Below are 24012 nucleotides of genomic sequence, written 5' to 3'. Positions count from 1 at the left end.
TGGCCTCACTGAAAATCAGCGTCACGTGACATAAAGCTGAGTGAGGTCCTTTTAGCACAATGTTCTTTTATATTTCTGTTCGTCCTAATTAATTTTTGTTATTATATTTTGTTAATTTTTATGCTAATTTGTTAATTTCTTGTGCTAATAAATATAACTTACTTACTTACAAAATCTAAATCCTCCCGCGGACGCTCCGGCTGTGGAATGAGCTCCCTTCCGAGGTTTTCCCGAGGGCCTACAGTATGGGGTTCTTAAAAAAAGGAGTGTACAGGTGTTTAAAAGGTCGGCAACGCGCATGTAGCACCTCTGGAGTTGCAGGCGTCCATAGGCTACGGTGACTGCTTACCATCAGGCGGCCCGTATGCTTATTTGCCACTGAAGTGGTATAAAAAATGGGTCACTTGGGTCAGCAAGGGGACATTTGAAACTAAATATGAGGAATATATGGGTCATTTGATTTAAAGTTTTTTTCAGATTTGGGATTTTTTACGTTTTTTCTACTGAGTATCATGAGCTCTTTTGATTCTAATTTGAGAATAAACTGGAAAAGTGCCAGTCAGACTCGCCCACCGTGCGTTCCGATACAAATTTAACTTATTTTTTACAAAGTTACCTATCGTTTTCAGATTTTTCCCTGTATTTGAAGTATAAGATGATTTTACTTGCCAAATTTCATACTTTAATTTTGATTCCCTTCAGTGTCAAAATATACGTTTTTTGCGGCATAAACGGTCGTTTCTTTTTTTACGCAACCTTAGAAGTTTAATTTTTCACAGCTTCAAAAGACTGTAGACCTAAGTATACTCGTACCTACCTACGGTTCTGCCATACGACAAAAAATGAGCGTGATAACTCCATACGTCTTGACGGACAGACGGATGGGCGGACAGGGGTTCCGTTTTTTCCTTTTTAGGGACAAACCATAAAAAAGTGTCCTAAAATCTCTTTTACTGCGGCATATTCTTGATAATTTTAACAAATGTCTGCTTTTGTGTATCAAAGTGAAGAAATGGTTTTAGTAAACGGATGTAGATTTAATTTTTAATAAAAAAAATCAATGACATGTATGAAAAATCTTCTTCAAAAAACATTGTCAACGTATTAAACGTACGTAATAGTTGCTAAGCGGGCGAGGTGTTTAAAATAATCTTGACGGGACATTAATATTTTTAATAGAATAAGAGCGCCTCAAGGTAATTATGAACGCCTCGCCCGCTGAGCAACTTCTGCTGCTGACTGTACCTACTTTTGGGTCCTGTATAGTTACTGATGTGATGTGTCCTTGGTTACTTTGGCTATCAATCACAATCTGCTAGGATCCGTTTCCCTAACAACCAGGGTCCAAATACTATAAATTATATTCTGAAGACTACAAAGACTTAAGTGCAACAGTAAACTGAAGGAAGCTATCTCATTTATCTCTAAGATCTTAAGTTTACGAGGTCTAAAATCTTAAAGGACAGCTCCCTTGAGCAGTAATGGGTTAATTTTATGATGAAACTAGCGTCCCGTCCCGGCTTCGCACGGGTTAACAAATTATACATAAACCTTCCTCTTGAATCACTCTACCTATATATTTAAAAAAACGCATCAAAATCCGTTGCGTAGTTTTGTAGATCTAAGCATACATAGGGACGGACAGACAGCGGGAAGCGACTTTGTTTTATACTATGTAGTGATGATGTCGCATAGGGGAGAAACGGGTAATGAGAGTCAGTGGGTCGAAGTGGTCTCCTTCTTTAGCAAAACAAAATAATGTAGAAAACGAATATATTTTTTGGATTAATTAGATGGTCGGCTACATTTTAAGAACACTATGCACTATAATTAAGTTATCCAATTTAATTTTTCATAATTGTAGATAATTTTAATAAACGACGCTTGTGTATCAAAGCTTGAGGATAATATACCTATATTAAATTTTATTTTGTAATAAAAAAACGCGTAAGTAAGAAAAATAATATGTACCTATCTTATTATCAAGCAACTCTGTATACACTTGTGTGGTGGTACGGAACCCGCAGCGCACGAGTGTAACTCGCACTTGGCCGATTTAATAATACTTTGGTACGTAGCCTATCGTGAAAGGCAGGGCTATATCATTTTACAAGCCACAAATCATCGCGGGCTTCACAGCCCTGATTACAGCTCTCTGGCCACTTACGGGATTGGACGCTAATAGCTAGGGTTGGCAGCGATAGAAAATTTTAATTGGTTGCGAAAATTTTGTTCGAATATGATTTCTTTTTGGAGACAAATCAAATAATTTGACACTGACTCAGCAATACGTGGTTACTAAGTGTAAGGTAATTCAATACCTATTTATGTCTCTATGTTCATGATTTTAATTTGTTTTATTGTTCTTTAAATTAATATATTATCTCTTTGCCTGAGATACAGGATTATATTCCTAGTTTAGGCGCACGTAACAATCTAACGATGAACGGTAATATGTTAAAGCGCACGCATAATGTAACATTAGCAATAAGGTTTTCTCTATAAATTATTTTATATAAATAAACTATATATTAAATATTTGTTATCAAATATTTTTATCTGTATTTATAAAGTAATTTTAGTTTATAATATGACTAGCGACCCGCCCCGGCTTCGCACGGGTTATACAAAACCTTAACAAATTATACACCTAAACCTTCCTCAAGAATCACTGTGGTGATAGGTCAGAGCCGAATGAAAATCCGTTCAGTCGTTTTTGAGTTTATCGCTAACATATATATACATACAGACAGACGCAGCGGGGTACTTTGTTTTATAAAGTATAATGACTTTTAAAAGTTAGGGTTCCGTTTTGCAATCGCACTTTAAGATAGAGTTTATTTCTTAGGACGTCTAAGAAAGTTAACTTTCATCGTAACCTAACCTAACCTAATGTGAAATGTCAGACACTGGTCGCATTTCCCCACTTATCTTAAAACATCTATAAATTAATACGGGTAGTGCCAACCCTAATATACAATCGATCAATGAAGTGCAGTGAGGCGACTCCGTTGTTCGTAATTTTGTATAAAAAAACTGAGAAAACGCGGCACAAAAACGCTAGTGTACGTACGGGTGTACTAGCGTGTGTAATCGGATATTATATCAGTGTCAATCAAGTATCAAAAGTGACACTGAGATATCTGATCCATATCGTTTCAATATCTAATATTTGACGTATCTCATTGTTCGAATACGGCTACTAATGTCTACTCGCTTACCGTATCACCTCAAAAACCTAGTCACAATTAAATTACCTACATCGCTCAAGTATACACCCTCATAACTATAAACAAATACAATTAGGGCGCACCGGAACCGGAAAGGCGATAGCGACTGCCTTTTAGATTAGAGGAAATGACAAGCTGCCGTAATGGCGGAGAAATAGGGCGCAGGAAACCGGACTATACCGGTTAAAACCGGTTTTATGGGTCCTTTTAATGGTAAATGGGATTTGTTTTTGCAACTTTTATAACTCGTATCTTGAATTAAACAGGGGTCACTTCTTTTTTTTTAACTTTATCTAACTAGGTATAATATAATATTTAAATAATTTTAATATTTATTTTGTTAGCCGCGACCATGACCAGTGAAACCTGTGTCGAAACGTCTGTAAATAAAGGTAATTGAATAAATTTCGCGTTAGACCCGTCTATAAATGTGAGCTAATTAAAACAATCAATAATTGTTTGGTTTCGAGTCTTAACACCGTCTTGTTTCTGTAAAGTCAAGCTTAACTCTTAAACCATTTGATTCCTTACTAGTTATTCGATTTCGGACCGTAATTATTATTGTAGAGATGCGTATGTGTGATAAAAACTAGTGCCTACACGAATAAATGGGATTAGTTGCCAAGCGGACCCCAGGATCCCATGAGCCGTAGCAAAAATGCCGGGACAACGCGAGGATGATGATGTAGCAAATATGTTGCCGCTATGAACTTGCCGGTGAAATGCCTATGCGATCTCGCAACACCATTGAAAACGACAGTTATCAATAGGTATGTATATTAACCTTTTGAACGCCACAGACGGCAATTGACGTCAACGTAAAATCGTGACAACGACGCGAAAGACGGCATTTGCCGTCGATCGTTTATTGATGAAAATCTACTGAAAAACATCCCACTTTTAGGTTGGCATTGATGATGATGATGATCCTTCCGGCCGATTTCGGCCATGGCGACCACTACGACTCCTAGTTTGCTTGGCGCTCGTGCGCCCGAAGATGGAAGAGGTTGGCATTATTTATTCACAAAACTAGATTATACCCCCGTGGCGTCAGTGGCACGGCAAATGGATGGCGCGTTTGGCGTTCAAAAGGTTAAACAAAATAGGCTGTATTTCTTTCAATCTTTTCATTGCCTATCTTTGCTTGAACATCACGAAGAACGCTTCCGATTGAAAGCTGTAGGGGAGGTAGGGGACCCTCGGGCTGTCGGGAGAATCGGGCACCCCCTTGTAATAAGTCCTGATTTATAAGGGGGTGCCCGAGCCTCCCGACTGGCCAATGGGGGACATACATACCTATACCTCCCCTACGTCCAAAACCCCAAACCAAGAACGGGCCGCAGCTAGCGTGAGTCATCTATAACATTACTTTGAAATGCGAAAGCATCAACATTAATTTCCCATTATTATTTTGCTGCAGAGAATGATGAAAAAGTGCACAGATCATAGATTGAAATAGATACCGCAAGCACCCTTAATCTGTCAGCTCCCACGGCTCATATATGAGCCAGAACGCTTATGGTGACGTCATATCGTGGGATTCGACAGGTTAATAGTAGGGACAACTTTTTAAATGGGAGACTACTTTTGAACTTTGGCTGAATTCATACAATTTACAATTTGTCGCAATAGGGATCTGACATGATATAAGTATAGAATAGGAGTGCGATTGAGGAATGATGTCTGCATGGCACCTTTCCGCCTCTAAATACATAAATTATCATGTCAGCGTTCTACGTCAAACAGACCAAACAGTATGTGAGAAAAACTCTTGCTAGAGAAGTACAGACACCGAACTGTAAGGCAGGCACGACTATGTTAGCACGCTCGTACTCGCAAGTAAGAAGACGATAGCGAATATGCCAGTGCCAAACCGGAGGTAGACTGATTCCATAAGTGACCGTAAACCAAGTTTGGTATGGAGCAGTAACAAAACATGACAGCTGTGTAGGCAGATCATTTGCTGCGTCTATTATAATAATGGTCTGTGAAAAACAGTAATTTCCTTCAAACGACATCATTAATTTCATCGCAAAATGGGCGAGTTGTTGTTTAGTAGCTTATAAATAAAAACGTCGCCATCGAAGCTGTTTTTGACTTCAATATTTAGAAGGCGGGGTTTCCCGATTCGTTCGGATCTTTTTATTTTATTTATGTTTCACGGTTACTAACTAGAAGATGAAAGAAAACACAAGAAAACAAAAGAAAGATGGTTTGGTATGGCTTTTGTATAGTAGTAATAATAAACTCAATGAATAACACCATTCTTTTTATTGGGAGTAAAATCCGTTATGGATACCTCCGCACCGCAGGGACAGCGCGGAGGGTATGTCGGACTTTCACCGACTAAAAACCTCCCAGTCATCCTCCTCGACGCATTCCGGACGGCTCTGGGATCTCCAATGAACGCGCCAGTGCCGTCCTAGTACCCCTCTTTTCTTTGTACCCCTCTTTTTTCAGTCGCAGTCCCTAGCAGCGACCGTCTCCGACCCCGAGAACCCCTTTTAGTAGCCTTTTACGACAGGCAGGGGATGCCGTAGCCGTATTCTTATTATGCCCGGGCTACAGGGCGCCAATGAATAACGCCTACAGAACTTTCTATAAAGAAACGACAACGTCAGCTAATTAACCGACTGAACGGCACGAACAACACCACATTCAAAAGGTCACAAGCGCCACGAGTTACCTATGAAGTTACTCCTTTTTGTCCGTGGTGAGAAGTGCAATATTCCGGCGCATTCAGAGCTACGATTTGCTTAACAAAGTGTTAGATTGGTTTCTTGTTGTGAATCGAAAAGGGTCAGCTTTGTATAGGCCTTAAGAGGATAGTGGACCACCGGTTTTCTTTTGGTAAAATATGTTTTTTTATTCTCTCGAAATCCCTAGTGTAAATTTCATTCGATAGCGTGACGTGACGTACGCGTTTGCGTCAATTTGTATGGAATTTTGAGTTTCCATAAATCCCATAGAAATATAGACATAACACAAACGTAAACGTGGAGTCACGCTATCGAATGAAATGTATATTAGGGGTATAGTTGCTGAATTTGATCTCATAAAGCAGTTTTAGAAAATATCTTGAAAGTCTTGAAACAATTAAAAATGTCTTCACCAAATGGCTCTATTTTGAATGCAAACGATGAATTTTTTTGAACAAAAAAAAAACCAAAACAAACAGTGCAAAATACAGTGGAATGAATACCCTTCTCTTTTTTTGAAGTTGCAGTATTAAAGTGAGAACCTCTTTAATTTAGGTGGTTTACCCTATTTAATTGGAAACCTCCAAAACCCGCCAAACTCCTAAACTCCCGCCTGAACTACATACTTTGATCCAGAGTTTTAATTAATCTCATGAGAACCACCATATATAACAGCTGAACAACTAGTTTAAATTTGGACTTTGTTGCACGATACTAAGGTAACAAATTGCATGAGTTTTTCAATGGCTAGAGGTTAATCCGTCACCATATATCATATCGCGGTTTTGGTACACGAAAATTACTATCGACCGGTGAGGGAATAAGGTGGTTATGGGTATACAGGGTGTTCATATAAATTGGGCGAAAAAAATAAGAAATAATAGATATAAGTAATAAATAAATATTATAGGACATTATTACACAAATTGACTAAGCCCCACGGTAAGCTCAAGAAAGCTTGTGTTGTGGGTACTCAGACAACGATATATATATAATATACAAATACTTAAATACATAGAAAACAACCATGACTCAGGAACAAATATCTGTGCTCATCACACAAATAAATGCCCTTACTGGGATTCGAACCCAGGACCGCGGCTTCACAGGCAGGGTCACTACCCACTAGGCCAGACCGGTCGGTCAAAAGATAGGTGACTTAATTTAGCGTAAGAAGACATGATGCCGATAAAATAACTTATTCAGTGAAGTTTAATTTCAAATCAATTTGAGATTTTTTATGTATTAGACGGTCACGTGACTTTTCTTACTAGGTTTTTGTTATTCCCAATACAGTTTTTACTTTTCAAACGTGCATCTGACATCAAACCGATATTTTAGTGATCTTATTCTTCGCGTTGTCCCGGCATTTTGGCCACGGCTCATGGGAGCCTGGGGTCCGCTTGGCAACTAATCCCAGGAATTGGCGTAGGCACTAGTTTTTACGAAAGCGACTGCCATCTGACCTTCCCCAGAGGGTAAACTAGGCCTTATTGGGATTAGTCCGGTTTCCTCACGATGTTTTCCTTCACCGAAAAGTGACTGGTAAATATCAAATGATATTTCGTACATAAGTTCCAAAAAACTCATTGGTACGAGCCGGGGTTTGAACCCGCGACCTCCGGATTGCAAGTCGCATGCTCTTACCGCTAGGCCACCAGCGCTTATTTTAATGATATTGGAATCATATCAGTTAACTGTCATTCGCTCGGGCGTTTCGCTCGCACTAATAGATAGGTAGTCAGAGCAAAATGGACGCGCGAATGACAGCTTACTGGTATTATTCCAATATCATTCAAATATCTACGCTGAAGCGCTGGTGGCCTAGCGGTAAGAGCGTGCGACTTTCAATCCGGAGGTCACGGGTTCAAACCCCGGCTCGTACCAATGACTTTTTCGGAACTTACGTACGAAATATCGTTTGATATTTACCAGTCGCTTTTCGGTGTAGGAAAACATCGTGAGGAAACTGGACTAATCCCTAATAAGGTCTAGTTTCCCCTCTGGGTTGGAAGGTCAGATGGCAGTCGCTTTCGTAAAAATTACTGCCTATGTCAATTCTTGGGATTACTTGTCAAGCGGACCCCAGGCTCCCATGAGCCGTGGCAATATGCCGGGATAACGCGAGGAAGATGATGATCATTCAAATATCGGTCTGATGTCAGCGCACGATCGAATGAACCTGTATTTTTTTTATAAATCAACCAACTTCAATCATACTTATTCCAATAACAGCTTGCACAAATGCACTTAGCCCTTCATTGAATTTCAAAATGAGATTAGTGGTGCGATAATTATATTATCAATTCACCTCAATCCAATTACGAAGTGCTACGACAGTCCGTGCTACGCCAGATGCCGTAGCAGGCTTATCGCGCTACGAACTACACCTTTACGGCTACCATCAGTTTGTCACTGACATAAACGCCGTCGAGAACGTAATTTACTTTCTATACATCTCGCTCGTACTCGCATATTAGTGCAAACGAGATGTATAAAAAGTAAATTACGTTCTCGATAGCGTAAATGTCAGTTTTGACACTGTCAGTGACTCATGGTACGGGCTCTGCTACGAAATGAACCGAAGCAGCCGATATAAAATAATCAGAAGTCAGATTCTGTTAAGGTTTGTTAATAATTTGTTAAGGTTTTGATAGTGATCCGATTTGATACAATTTGGTGAAGTTAGGCATCTCGCTCGCACTTATTGGAGTGGGTGAAATGGCTAATGAAGATCGTTAAGGTCGTAACCAGATTAAAAATCTTTAACAAATTTTATCATAACCCTCCTTTGCTTTGCCGTAATCGGGGAAAAATCTGACTACTGTTCTTGGCCGTAGGCATATTTGTCATATTTTAATTTGATATCTTATCTTATACTTTTAAACGAGCAATTCTTGGATATTTATATATTTCGGGGATCTCAGAAACGGCTCTAACGATTTGGATGAAATTTGCTATATGGCCTTGGGTTTACGGGAGCGAAAAATCGATTTAGCTAGGTCTTATCTCTGGGAAAACGCGCATTTTTGAGTTTTAATATGTTTTCCGAGCAAAGCTCGGTCTCCCAGATATTATATTATAATGGGTGAATATAAGTTTAATATACGTTCTTTAAGAAACCTAAATGCCAAAAAGTTTTTGGCAGGTGATCTAATTACAAGGAAATCTCGTGCTGTTTGTTTTCACTTTCAAGGAAGAGTCGAGAACAAACATTCTAGAAAAGTGGCGCAAATGGCTTGTAGGGTTCCTTGGTAAAAAACACTTCATTTTATATGAAACGAAGTAGGTCTCGCATTTTACAGTACATTAAATACTACTTTCAAAGACCGGTAAATGAGGGACTTTTGCCGGCCGAGCAGGATAACGAAGCGAGGCTGTTTAGTAACACAAGGCTGGTAATTCTTATTTCGTCCGAGTTACCTGGACAGAGAAATTCAATGATCCGATTATTGGCATGTAAAAACTAGATTCAGCCAAGGATCATTGGAATCAAATAGATAATTCGTTTCTAATTTCTTTAATATTATGACTCCCTGTGACCTACTTTTTGCTTTCTCAGGACTCAAAATAAGCAATAATTGCATAGCTCTTAAAAATAACCTGTGGCAAAAATATAAGCAGGTTAAAAATCAACATAATCGAGAACCTATTATTTTCATCAGTCGGATTAAAATCCTAATCTAAAAATTAACAAACTTACATAACGGATGAGCAGGATTTCATGCCACAGGTATTGTATGTATACCTATTAGAAGATCTTTACCATTATCAATTAACCTGTATGTTTTAACAGAAATAAACATGAGATGGCGAAACGGCGGACTCATTCTGTGGCGACTGGCGGGAGCATGCACAAAGCCGTGACGAGTGGCGAAAGACAGGGGAGGCCTTTGCCCAGCGGTGGGACACAATATAGGCTAATAAAACATAAAACAAGCAACAACGGTTGCACTCCGGGAGTGCCGATAGAAGTGAAAACTCACCTCACTATGTTACCGACGCCCGGTAACACGATAGATACGCGGTTTAGCGGAGGTATTCTATTTATTTATTATATATTATTATCATTCTCAAATAAGATCACACTTTTTCATTGACATGTTTATTTACATACTGCCATGACAACGTCAAATTATTTGAACATAGGTAAAGAGTCTTGAAAAGGAGTCCGCAACATAAATGTCAAATAACATTGAGTTTTTCTTTATTGATTTAAATGCCATTCAAATTATGAGTGGCCACCTTACGGGGCTTACGGTCACGTGATCGCCTTACGCCCCTTACGGTCACGTGATCGCCTTACGCTGCTCGAGTTTATCATTTTTTCCCCACCTCAAAAAGTGCCCAGCGCCGCTAAAGAAGTTTTCACTTCAAAAAAAACATTTTAAATTTTAATTTTAATTTTCTTTTTTTTTTCAAATCAAGTAGCTAAGTATGACTCGTGCTTGTCGCTCGGATCGCTTGCCGCTTGTTTTGCAATCCATTAGTGATTAGAGTGTTCACGACACCACATAATTATGTTGTTATACGCTCTATAGCAGCGGTCGGCAACCTTTTAGCAGACAAGGGCCACAAAGTAGTTAACGAAGTTGACGCGGGCCGTACTTTGTTAATATTTATGACTTTATCAGCCGTTGTCGTTTGTCAATATTAGATACAAAATAGCCAGGGAGGCTCGCGGGCCGCAAGTGACGGGTTCACGGGCCGCAGGTTGCCGACCGCTGCTCTATAGTATTCTTTACACTGTAAAGTATGTAGGTACTGTATAGTAAATAACATTACTTAGATTAGATTAGATTCATGTAAAGTCTATTTTTTTATTCGGTAGACTGAAATGACAGTTAATAGTATGAAATGACATTTCATGTTCATACTATTAACTGTCATTTCAGTCTACGGAATAAAAAAATAGACTTTAGGTACTCGTATTTCTCATTGAAAATGTACATTATATTTCATTTTATGTCAAAATAAAATGCAGTCACAAAAAGATCTTCGCAAACGACATTAGAGTGAGGCTCTCTTAAGATAAATAGGTACGCATATAAAGTAAAGTAAAAAGTAGTTTATTGTCGAAAAGAAAACATACAGTAACAAATCTAACAAAGAAAAAGACACAATAAGCACCTAAGTCCAATAGGGTTGTTGACTGTATAAATATAGTTTGTCAAAGGATTGTCTCATAAGTACAAATCTTAGAATAAAATAAATAACATTATCAGTAAGATTTACACGCAATTAAGCTTGACCGTATATATCTGTCAACTTAACAGTCTTAGTCCAGCATCTTGATTAAGGTCACACGCGATATATGGGGTCAGAGGGCTAGTGGGGTTCGGACGATAAATATCACTTATACCCCTAACCACCCTTTACTAAGCAGTAACTAAGGAGTCTGCTGTTTTGTGGGTATTTTTTTCTCTACCAAACATGGCAATTTTTGCTTCGCGCTGACGTCAAATAATACTGTGTTTGTAAATAATATATCATATAAGTTTTATATCTAGAGGGGAAAATGGAGACAACCTACGGTTGTATGGAGAAGCGGTCAAGTGACTTCATGCCCTTTCCTCTTAAAAAACCTTAAAATTTGAATGAGCGTCACATATTTTGAAAGAAAAATTAGAACGAGTATGGGCTACTCTGATAGTAATTTCTTGCAGCGGGCGCAGCATGGTTCCATTTTTAGGGTTCCGTACCCAAAGGGTAAAAACGGGACCCTATTACTAAGACTCCGCTGTCCGTCCGTCCGTCCATCCGTCCGTCCGTCCGTCCGTCCGTCCGTCTGTCACCAGGCTGTATCTCACGAACCGTAATAGCTAGACAGTTGAAATTTTCACAGATGATGTATTTCTGTTGCCGCTATACCTAATAACAAATACTAAAAACAGAATAAAATAAAGATTTAAGTGGGGCTCCCATACAACAAACGTGATTTTTGACCGAAGTTAAGCAACGTCGGGCGGGGTCAGTACTTGGATGGGTGACCGTTTTTTTGCTTGTTTTGCTCTATTTTTTGTTCATGGTGCGGAACCCTCCGTGCGCGAGTCCGACTCGCACTTGGCCGGTTTTTATCGCCTGTCACTATGCCCGTCACTTTCGCACTTACATATCATATCTAAAAAGAAGAAGAAGCAATTTTGTGCATATTTGTTTTTGTAAATGTTAACAAATTTATGTTTTTCTTCTTCCTTTCTAATTGTCAACCTTGACTAGGTAAACGTTTTCGCTCCGCTCGTCCTTTCACAACACCCTCGGCCGGAAATCCCCATTTATTGCTGTAGCATCATTATCTGGCCAGGAAACGTTTGTGGTGACGTCACTAATTTCCTTGACACTGATTTATTCAGGGGCTTGTCTGTCGCGTTTTATTGGATACAGACAGCACTATTAGAAGTATTACAACAAATTAAATTATTTTCAGAAAACTGGAGGCCTTGGTAACTTTTTCTTAGTATATGACATTTATTTAAGTTTACAGACAGCAATGATGTAAATAAGCGTACGGTTGCAAATAAGTATACACCGTAAAATGTTCTTACTTTGCTTCAAAATGCGTTCCAAAATTAAATTTAAATTGTTAAAATGATATGCCGATTTAATGTAGATTATCACTATACTATGGTTGTATTGTAACACTTGAATGAGGTTGGGATATAGTGTATAAAAACTGTTGTACACATTTTACGGTTAATCATTATTTTCAAAATGACTAACTGATTCGTGACCATAATTTTTTTATTTACACGTCAATCATAAATAATTTCAGAAGACCAACTGCTTCTTATATTAAAATTAAACCTAATATCGTAATAAGCGCTATAAATGAGAGTTACACAAATTTGTGGATTTTCGGTCTCTTTTGTTGGCTAAACCTGAAATTATTTTGACAATAGACCGGAGATCTCTCTAAAAATCCTCACATTCCTGTCCTGAAATGAGTCCAGAAATTCTGACGTATGGCAAACCTATGCTATATGCCTACATTTATATGTATGTTTACGTATGTATATTTGTATTTCGTATAGGTATGTGTATGTTTATTCAATGTGATTGTGTGTATATAATATAAATAGGCTCCATAATGTTTTTGCAACACCTACTTTTTCGACTATTTATCTGTTTCCGCTACCCAAAGGTTGTGTGGAAGAGATCGCTCTTTAGCGATAAGACCGCCTGTTGTCTGCCTCTACATTGAATCAATTGTTCTTTTCTTTTGTATCTTTTTACTGAGGTGTGCCAATAAAGAGTATTCTATCTATCTATCTATAGCCTAAGCACGCTCACGTTATACTTTCCGCTGTCACAACGTCTGACACTAACGTAGGTAATACAAAAACATGTTAAAGTAAACTAATTACCACCAGCTAGTTTCGGCAGGAATTCAATATGGAGTCGTGCCCCGAGGAGTCGACTCAAACTCAGTTAGGTCGTTACGTGACTCTATTACTAATTTGATTGATACGAGGGGTATTCAAAATATTCTCGGTATGAGAATGAAAACAAACAAGTACGAAAAGTTTGATATTTTTATTTTTCAATATACTCCCCCCCTATGTTCATACACTTAAAAGATCGATCAATTACTTTTTTTTATCCTGCATAAAAATATTTTTTATCTTTGGTGTAAAAATGCTCCTCCACTGCCGCCTTCAATGCTTCATCATCGGAAAATTTATTTCCACGCAGATCCTTTTTAAGATTGGGGAACAAAAAGAAGTCGCTGGGGGCTAAGTCCGGACTATACGGTGGGTGAGTAACAGTTTCAAACCCACATTCAACAATAGCTGCCTTGGCAATATGAGCAGTATGGACGGGGGCGTTGTCATGCAGAAGCATAACACCTTTGGTTAACTTTCCTCGCCTCTTTTCTTTGATTGCATCCTTTAATTGACGTAGAATGTTAGCGTAGTACTGTCCTGTGATATTTACACCTTTTTCTTTATAATCGATCAGTAATACTCCTTCACAATCCCAAAATATCGTGGCCATGACCTTGCCAGCTGAAGGGATGACCTTGAACTTCTTGGGATGAGCTGAACCCTTAATGTGCCACTGCATGGACTCTTGTTTACTCTCTGGGTCATAATGATGAACCCAGGTTTCATCTCCAGTAACTATTCTTTGCAGCACCTCATCAGGATTTTCACCGCACAGGTCAATAAAATCGGAACAACAAGCTACACGCATGTCTTTTTGAAGCCGAGTCAGCATTCGCGGAACCCATCTTGCACTTACTTTTGACATATTAAGATGGTCATGGATAATATCATGTACGGTACCAATAGAGAGATTGGTTACTTGTGCTATAGATTTTACCTTCACTCGACCATCTTCCAATATAAGTTTTTCCACTTTATCAATATTTTCTTGTGAAGTAGCTACTACAGGCCGGCCAGGTCTAGGGTCGTCTTCAACACTCTCCCTTCCACGTTTAAACTCGCTTGACCACTTTTGAATGGTAGATAAAGAAGGAGCAGACTCACGGTAAACACAATCCATTTCCTCTTTTATGGTTTTTTGATTTTTACCCTGTTTTGTCAAGAATTTTATCACGCATCGATGTTCTAATTTAGTTAACATTGTCAATTCCCACATGATGTTCATGTTTGTTCAGCAATTGCAGAAAAACAAAAGAACATCTCGGTTCGAATTATACTTTTTTTTAATGTCAATGAATAAACCTTAGCGGCCAGTAACGAAAGAAATTTTAGAAGAGGTTGTAAGATATCAATACCGAGAATATTTTGAACGCCCCTCGTACCTTGCCCATTTATATAATATTGTAGGTAAAATAATAAGTGTTTATGTTGTGTTCACACAACATAAACACTTAATTACGTCCACCGGGATAAATGCAACTATGTTATGGGGTTATTAAGACTATTTGTGTTCTCATATTAACTCACGTTTGTGGACGGGTCTATCGCGAAATTTATTTTATTACCTTTATTTACCGACGTTACGACACAGGTTTCACTGGTCGTGGTAGCGGCTAATGATGTCCCAGCAAAACCCAAACCGAGATTTGTGCAGCTACCCGACGAAAAGTGTATGAATGTGAGTTAATATGTGTTCAAAACGCGAAAGCTTTAAATATTATATTTGAGTTCCTTTGTAAACAACGTGGATAACAAGAGCTCCCGTCATCTCGTGATAAAAGCCTTCAGCTACTTGGAGAATAAAACGTAACATAGGCGTTCCGACTAATCGAGTAGTAACAAAAAAATAATCCCATATTTGACCTTACTTGTAATACAATGGGTTACAATTAAATATGTAGGTAACAAATCATATTATTTTTATGTGAAGTATTTTTATTTGTACTGTTACCGTAATTGACACAAAACACGGAAGGTCGTGAGTACAACCTCGGCGCAGATATCACGAATGAATACCACCAAATCGCTGCGCTGGGTAAGAATACGTTTGTGCCATACGCCACTTACATTAGTTACATTGGTTTACAGGAGAGCGAAAAGAAGCAAAAAAAAAAATCTCGAAAAGTTTTACATTTAGGAAATATTGAAATTATTTATCATTTAGGCACATATGTTTACTATTTATAGTATGAATGAATGAATGAATGAAATCGTTTATTCACAATGAACATATGGTAAAAATAGGATCTTAATTTAAATACATTGCTTCCCATTATACATTCAGTCAATATAGACATGTGAAAATATTTGTCAGTGATATATAGTCACTCAGTCATTTAAAATTAGATACACTTACAGGATTAATGACAATTTTCGCCAATATTTATAATACTAGAAAATTAATTTAGTAACAGGTCAAATAAAATAGTAATCAGAATAAAAAAAAAAGTACTACACAAATATTGTGAATATAGTGGTAATCATGAAATAAAAGCACTGTTATTATTGCCATATCCGTTTTTGATGAGTAAATGTTAAACGTAAAATGAGACACAAAAGTTTTGGATATGTCACACTTTTGTGATAATTTTCTGTTAACAGAGTGTAATTATCCTGTAGTAAAATGCGGATATGGCACAAGGTTTATGAAAAATATGTTTTTCGAAAAACCGATTAGTGTCAATTATAGCATATTTTTTGTTATTATAGAAATCATTAAAAAACGATTTTGCTCAAAAATGGAGATGGCACAAATGTATTCTCAGCCGGCGAATATCACGTGAGGCCGAGGGGGGTTAGATGTTGATGTCAACTTCAGCCAGTCTTCTCCGAGATCACAGGGATAACGCAACGCCGTCCTCGAAACGTCGGAGGTACCTAAATCTTAAATCTTAATTATACGCGATTAAGTCCTGTTTTATAATTTAATAATATTATTTCGCGAGAATAAGGATAAACAATTAGTATGAAATGTCCAATGGCTATTTCGGCTATTATGCATGGTGGGGAAGGCTTGATAGGTATTTGGAAAAGCCGTCAGGTATTTAATTTCACAAACGGGTCTAACGCGATATATTTTCATTGTTTTTACCTTAAATTCCGACGTTTCAGCTGAGTTGCACCGCCGTCAGGTATTCTAATATCATAATATTTTGGAATGTGACCCCAGGAGCATGAACTTATATTAATAGGTAATTAATCATTTAGCTAGAAGTATAATTTTAAATTAACAAGCGGTTTACGTACCTATACCTATTGGTATGTAATATATACAAGAGAGACTTAATTCAGATTCACCGGGCATCCATCATCATCCGTTTTGTTTGCAATCACAAAAGCGACGGCTGTTAATTACCTGACTGTTTATTTTCATTATAAGTATTATAATATAACTCACGATACTTTAATTTTAAATCAATCGATAGCCTACTGACATACCTGTGCTCATCTTAAAACAAATTTAAAACCGGCGGGTCTATCGCGAATTTAGGTTATTTGTTTAGGTACCTAACCAAGTAAATTCGCGATAGATCCGGTTTTCAATATATTTTATGTTAAAACATATTTCAAAACGTAAAAATTTCAAATGTTATAACACCTTTGCTCATAGACAAAGTGTTATAATTATATCGGTTTGTCATGATATTAACTTAGTAGAATTTTCAACATTATCTTTTTGAAAAGAATAACCTAAGACGTTATAATTCTAAATTTGACATGTTTCTAACTCGGGAATAATGAAAACGTCTCTGTGAAATATTAAGCTGCATCAATCAGCGAATTTATTAAAGCCGTCAGTCTTCTAAATTATTATCTCTGGGCGCTCCGCAACAGACGAGTCAACTTAAAAGATTACAACCCCCTTTATTGATTCACTCCCTTCCATAAGACAACATAAATAACTTAATCTTCCAAACTTCTTAATATTCGCACCCCTCAACCGCAAACGACAATATAACCGCCTACCCCCCAACTTAGCCAAACTTCTGATAACAAGAAACGAATTTAAACTAAGTTTGATAACTTAGCGCGAGCTAATAACCTTTTTACTGCAAACTTTCTAAGCCACCGCCAAATGAAAACAACGTTGCGTATATCAAAACGTGTACAAAGCCTAAGTGTTCGCATGTGAGTTTTAGTTAACCGCAAGAAGCCTCCACGGTGATCGGCGCGGGGCGGGACGGCGTCGCGACGCTCAGTCGGGCGCCGGCTACGACCAGCGCCGGTCGCCGCGCATGGGTGGCGTCAGGTAACGCGGCATGCGGCCCGCGCTCGCCGCGCTCGCGGCCTGCTGCGTGGTGGCCCGCGCCGAGCCGCCAGCGCGCCCCGCGCCGCGCAACGCCACCACCCCGCACCGCCTCCAGTGCTCCGAGGGGCTCGTCCTGCCCGTCTGGCACCCGCTCGAAGATGTCCCGACCCTCGACATCGCGCTCCGCGGTATCGTCTACTTCTTGGCGCTCATGTACCTCTTCATCGGCGTGTCCATCGTCTCGGACCGCTTCATGGCCGCCATCGAAGTCATCACGTCGCGTGAGAAGGAGGTGCGCGTGCGGCGGAACGGCAGCGACCAGATCGTTGTCGTTCGCGTGTGGAATGAGACTGTTGCCAACTTGACTTTAATGGCCTTAGGGTCTAGTGCGCCTGAGATTTTGTTGTCCGTTATAGAAATAGCTGGAAAGAACTTTGAAGCGGGCGATTTGGGGCCCGGGACTATCGTGGGCTCCGCCGCTTATAATTTGTTCGTTATCATGGCGATATGTGTGGGTGTCATTCCTGACGGTGAGGTGCGGAAGATCAAGCATCTCCGAGTGTTTCTCGTGACCGCCACTTGGTCCATATTCGCGTATGTGTGGCTCTACCTCATCCTGGCTGTTATATCACCGAACGAAGTCGAAGTGTGGGAGGGCACTGTCACCTTCCTCTTCTTTCCAGCGACGGTTATGACAGCTTACATAGCAGATCGCCGGCTGCTAGTGTACAAGTATTTAAAGAAAGGCTATCGTGTCAATGAGCGTGGAGTGATCGTGGAAGCTGAAGGCGATGGTTCCGTAGAAATGGCATTAAAACCGGGCGATGATTTTGCATCCGATGATGACGAAGGTCGGGAAGTGGAGAAATCTCGCCGAGATTATGTTGCAGTTCTCCGAGAATTGAGGAGACAACACCCTGAAGAGGATTTGGAAACCGTAGAAAGAATGGCATTAGAGACTCTAATGTCGAAAGGTCCCAAGTCTCGGGCCTTTTATCGTGTGGCCGCAACGCGGAAGATGACTGGTGGAGGTGACTTCTCGCGGAAAATATCGGAAAGGGCTCAAAGTGATCTTAGTGAGGTGAAGGCCGAGTTGCAGCGGCGAGGGTCAGGCTCACCGTCGATTGAACCTCGCGGCCCTAATGTCCGTTTCGAGCCTGACCACTATACCGTCATGGAGAACTGTGGTTCGTTTGAGGTTCGAGTGGTTCGGGCGGGAGACTTGAGCGGAGAAGTCAGCGTGCAGTATACCACTGAAGACGGCACGGCCGAAGCCGGGTCAGACTACGTAGCCGCTCAGGGTACTCTAGTCTTCAAGCCCGGGGAGACGGAAAAAACCTTCACAGTCCAAGTAATCGACGACGACGTGTTCGAAGAAGATGAACACTTTTACGTGCGTTTGGTCTCGGCTAAAGGTGCTTGTTTGGCATCACCATCGTCCGCCACTGTAGTGATACTAGACGATGATCATTCCGGTGTGTTCTCGTTCCCTCAAAGGGACTTTGAGTTGACGGAGTCGGTGGGGACGTACGATCTTCGAGTAGGGCGGACTGCGGGAGCGAGAGGCAAGGTGCGCGTCCCGTACTGGACGGAGGATGGAACTGCCAAGAGCGGTGCTCAGTACGAGCCTGCTGAAGGACACGTCATCTTTGAAAACAACGAAACTGAGTGAGTATTTATAGCACTTGCGTTTTTGTACATATATTTAGTGATTAGAACGAGTCTAACGTAATTGCGTCATCTCATTATTTTTATTTTATCCGGAGATTCAGCTGGGTTACACCATTGTGGTCACGGATGACTAACTCCGAGCAAAATCTCAATGAAGACATGGGAAGACAACACTAAACTGACCGAAAATAGTTAATGAAAATGTTCGAGGTCGGAGATAAATTATAAGTCTCCTCAATAATTCGAAATATGCGTGTTAATGAGAATGTGCGATATCTATCGATTTTGCCGTTAAGTTTTCTATTTACTGACTAATCTCACCTAACCTAACTTAACATTATTTTAAGCCATTAATAGTGAGTTAATCTTCTATGTTCGTTCGAATTTGCTGTTTCGGTAAATTCGGTTAGCGAAGGATTACGCAAATGGATTTTGCAGATGCCCGCTGTCCCGCGTTATGTCATCCATGTTAGCGCTATTTGCTAACCACATAGTGGGAGGCGTTCCTGAATGGTGACGGCGACGTTAATCGACTAATGTAGCTGCCGGCCTAGCCAAGCTGACAATCGCTATTGCTTCGAAAACGAAACGCTTTGTGTCTCTTTATCACTCTTCTTTATTAGTGCGACAATAGTTGCGTTTCGATCGCTACGGAGCGTAAGCGATTGGCACATTGGCTACGCGGCCTGAGGGTCTACCGCGAACCACGTTCGACGTGTTGCCTCCCTGTCACACTTACGTACGAATTTACAAGTGCGACAGAGAGCCAACACGACGAACGTGGTTCGCGGTAGGCCCTCTGATTCGACATTTTGCCAAAACATTAACATATATTATATTTGGGTATCGATCAGTTATTATTAACATTATCGATAATAGATAAATCCATAATGCCGATGTCTAGGGAGGAAAATGGGGACTACGTTTGTATGGAGACGCGGCCGTCTTCTTTCCTCTTAAACCATTAAAATAATTTGTTGCACGCCTGAGATGAAAGACGGCATACGTTTTGCGTTTCACATCTCATCAATGAAATGGTAGTATAATAATGTTTTACTATCAAATCTACTTTATTTCAAAATGGTTCCGTCTACTCTAAATGCAAATATTCAACTATAAACTTTAAGTCTGTATCAAGATATTTTAACTGGATAAAGTTTGTAGCATGCCTCTACAAATTCTTTTACTATTTAAGGCTAAAATAAATCTATAGCAATCTCACAAGAATATACTTTTAGGGGCGGCACTCCATACAATGAAACTAAAAGCGAAAAATAAATATGAGTAGTGAAAATCAGCGAACACACCAATCGAATCGATAAGTAAAAAAAAAATTGTTTCATAAAAACGTTTCTTCACGACGACGTAAATGCCGCGAAAATACGCTCTTTTGCTTGAATAACTTTTTCTATCGCATGAAAGTATGGAACCCTTCAGTAAGGATGACTCACGTTAGACCGGGCCGCGTCCGGGCCGGAGCTTCCGGAGCTTCGTTTTCTATGGAAAGGAAAGGATCACGTGATTACCTGTTATCTGTCATAGAAAAGTAAGCGCCGGAAACTCGTCCGGCCCGGTCACGGCCTGGTCTAACGTATGTTCTGACAATCACTGGACCGGTTATATCATTTATCGTGTTATCCATCTCTCTAACATACTTCTTGGAATCCGATGGCCTTGGGCATGGTGGCAGACGATAAAACCGCAACCGTCATAAGCCCACAGGAATTGATTATAGGGATGTAGTGTATTTTTAATTGTTTTCCATCGTATTTTCTCGGAAACGTTTGTATTTGTCATGCTACTTCAGTCAAAGTACTTTGTGTACCGAGACTGACTGAAATAGCGAGACACGTTTCCGTGGAAATACGATGGAAAATAATTATGCACTACATCTGTACGATTAAAGCCAAAACTCGACTAGCAGTCACTTCATTGTCTCCGGATCAACGGATGTACTCATTTAGCAGCAATTGGTGACTCATGTTGAACTTCAATAGGTATGTATTGCTGTTGTGAGGCACAGAAATTAGCAAATATGTTCAAGTGCGACGTTCTGGGGCCCGTTTCTCAAAAGCTTGTAACTTGTAATACAAGCGGATGTCTCTTTTTGATAGCTTTTGTTAGAAAGGGGCTTCCGCTTGTGTTACAAGTTACAAGCTTTTCAAAAACGGGCCCCAGATAGTCAGATAAACAATGACAGAAGCTATTTGTATAAAATCATAAATAAATAAGTATTATAAATTATAATATAGTTATTGTGTAACAGAAAGACTAAGGCGCCTACTTAGGTACCTAATGAACAAAAAATCTTGAATAATGCGATTGAAAATCATAATAAGACTAATAACGTGAAAGTATTGATTTTGTTTGTCCCTGTTAATCGCAGTAATTGCTCTAAGTGCTAAACAAATTTTAATGATATTAAGCCTAAAAGATAGTGAGGAACGGGATACCTTTTCCTAGATATCTTCCCCGGGGTAAAGTTATGGAAAATTAGTAGGTACGGGAGTACTTAAAGGTAACGATCGGACGGCAACTGCAGCTGTATTACCTACTGTTGCGACATGACTGCTGCGGCTTTGACGCAGACGCTATATCTGTCAATTTCATTGATAAAATGAGTCGTCCTTGACACAGAATAAATAATAGTATGTACTAGGTACAGAAGAATCACTCTCTTAAAAACGCGTCTGTTACGATTAGGACAGATATGACCGCTAGGTGGCGCAAGCGCCACGCGCGGCCTATGGCTAGCCCCCAAAATTGGTGTGGGACGGATGTACTTGTAGGTACTTACTTGTTGCGACGCGACGAAATCGCGGAGTGAGCCACGCCTTGATAAAGTGAGTGAATGATTGAACGTCATAATAGCGGCAACAATGCGGCGGCGAACGAACATAGTAATTGAAGGGATTTTTTTAAAACAGAAAGAGCGTAATAAACATTGTATGACGTAAATTCCAAAGCTTTCGAAAAAGCATATCATGTTTTTTAATTGACTGACTAATTGGGCTCGCAATTCCTTTTCACGCTATTCATTACCTCTCTTTCTGATTAGTATGTGTAAGGAGGACAGGTAACTAATGTATATTATGTGATAAACGCTAGAATTGTATATGATGTTTCGAGTCGCTAATAAAGTATAATTTAACCGTAAAATATAAGAATATACCCACATAATTATGTGCCTCTTATATTAGTTCTAACCATGTTCTAACGATCTCATTTATTTGTATTTATATTATCGTGAGACATACTAACACCCAAGTCACTCACGTTATTAGACTTTTTAGTCACTCGCACGTCATGTTTCGGAGAGCCTAGATGGAGACCTAGCCTTTCGACCTTACCATCCAAATCTCCATTTTCAAGCACTAACAGTGCATGAGTGAGTAGCGGTCAAATATGTCGCGCGAGTGACTAAAAACACGTTAATGAAACCGTAAAATTAGCTGTCTCATTTATTTTTGTTGTATCGTTAAGAAAAGGCCGTAACACCGGATCCCTTTGTTTGACATAATAATGATTGAAAGTCATAATGTACCTAACGATTGTCAGATTATCATTAGTCATATTTCTGAAACCGTTAATTTTTTAGGAATTTTCCAAGGCTATCCTATAGATAGGTTATGTTAGGGTAGGTTTGTTTTATGGCAATCCTGAAAAGTTACGCGTTTCTGAGAGAAACCAAATTATGACTAACGAAAATGCGGACAAACAATACATTATGACTTAACACTTTATGGGAAACAATAGAGACCCCTGTCACACGCTTTGTATTTTTACGTCTGGTTTTTTTCACATGTTCAGTAATTACAAACTTCCTAAATTCCACTCCTCAATAATCGAGGAAAGCCGCAGAACGAAGTTAACTATGTTTACAAGTTCCTTCGTGCATTTTTAACGAGCACAGGCGACAGGATCCGTGCCTCGACGGGAAGTTATCGGGACAGCTAACTTATACCGGGGGCCTATTCGACTTGGCATACTGACAAGATGTGACGTGGGCTAGCAAATATACGCATACCATTTTACCACAACAACCTTAGGGAAACAAATTTGAATTTGGAAGTTATCAGCCCAGAATGAGGAGCTTCAAACTCATCAAAAATAAAAATGAATGATGAAAAAAAAACTGCATCAAAATAAAAATCAACCCATTGAACCCATATAAAGTTTTATAGTACATCTGGTGTTCCATTGCACCCTGTGTTATAATAAGCACATTATGTAACTACTTCGAAAATTTTAACGTTGTACGATATACGTCGGAATAGGTAATTCGCAACTCGTGTCGATTTAAAACAATCCCTACGGTCGTGTTCGTTTCGCAATTGTATCGTAAGCTATTACGATATAGCAATGTTATTTAAATAACATACTTGTAAATTCGATGACTCGTAATAAGAAACTCGCATCTAAAAGAAGCAAGTTTTCGGTATAAACCATCAAAAGGAAGCACCGCTCATGTATGACATATATGTATAGCACAGAATAAATAATAGTACTAGTACAGAAGATTCACTCTCTAACAAAACCCGTTTATTACGACAGATATGACCGCTAGGTGGCATCCGTTCCGTAGCGGTGCGCGGCAACTACTAGGGCTAGACACCAAAATTGGTGTGGGCCGCATCAACTTCTAGGTACTTGTAGCGACGCGACGAAATCGTGGAGTGAGCCACGCCTGCATATAGTCCGACAAGAAATTGTAAAAATTAAATAGTGACAACATTGTAGCGTCGTCCTGTTTTCTTACATTGATTGGAAAGGGACGA

At 39.5% G+C, this 24012-nt stretch overlaps 2 protein-coding genes across 7 annotated transcripts in view; one reads left to right on the top strand and one right to left on the bottom strand.

The window, feature by feature from the left end:
• The window catches only part of LOC134655832 (molybdopterin synthase sulfur carrier subunit), a 226791-nt gene extending 225944 nt beyond the window's left edge, over positions 1-847 (bottom strand). The window contains exon 1 of the mRNA XM_063511321.1: positions 835-847. The gene's annotated coding sequence lies outside the window, so the exon portion shown is untranslated. The remainder of the gene's footprint in view (positions 1-834) is intronic.
• Positions 848-17496: 16649 nt separating this feature from the next.
• The window catches only part of LOC134655802 (sodium/calcium exchanger 3), a 292912-nt gene continuing 286396 nt past the window's right edge, over positions 17497-24012 (top strand). For all 6 annotated transcript variants that reach the window (XM_063511271.1, XM_063511268.1, XM_063511269.1 and 3 more), the window contains exon 1: positions 17497-19231. In XM_063511271.1, coding sequence (XP_063367341.1) covers positions 17574-19231 — 1658 coding nt within the window. In that variant the 5' untranslated portion in view covers positions 17497-17573. The remainder of the gene's footprint in view (positions 19232-24012) is intronic.

This window comes from Cydia amplana, chromosome 17 (assembly GCF_948474715.1).
Source record: "Cydia amplana chromosome 17, ilCydAmpl1.1, whole genome shotgun sequence".
NCBI classification, from domain to species: Eukaryota; Metazoa; Arthropoda; class Insecta; order Lepidoptera; family Tortricidae; genus Cydia; species Cydia amplana.
Note: the sequence above shows the minus strand (reverse complement) of the source record. Positions and strands in the feature narration are given on the sequence as shown.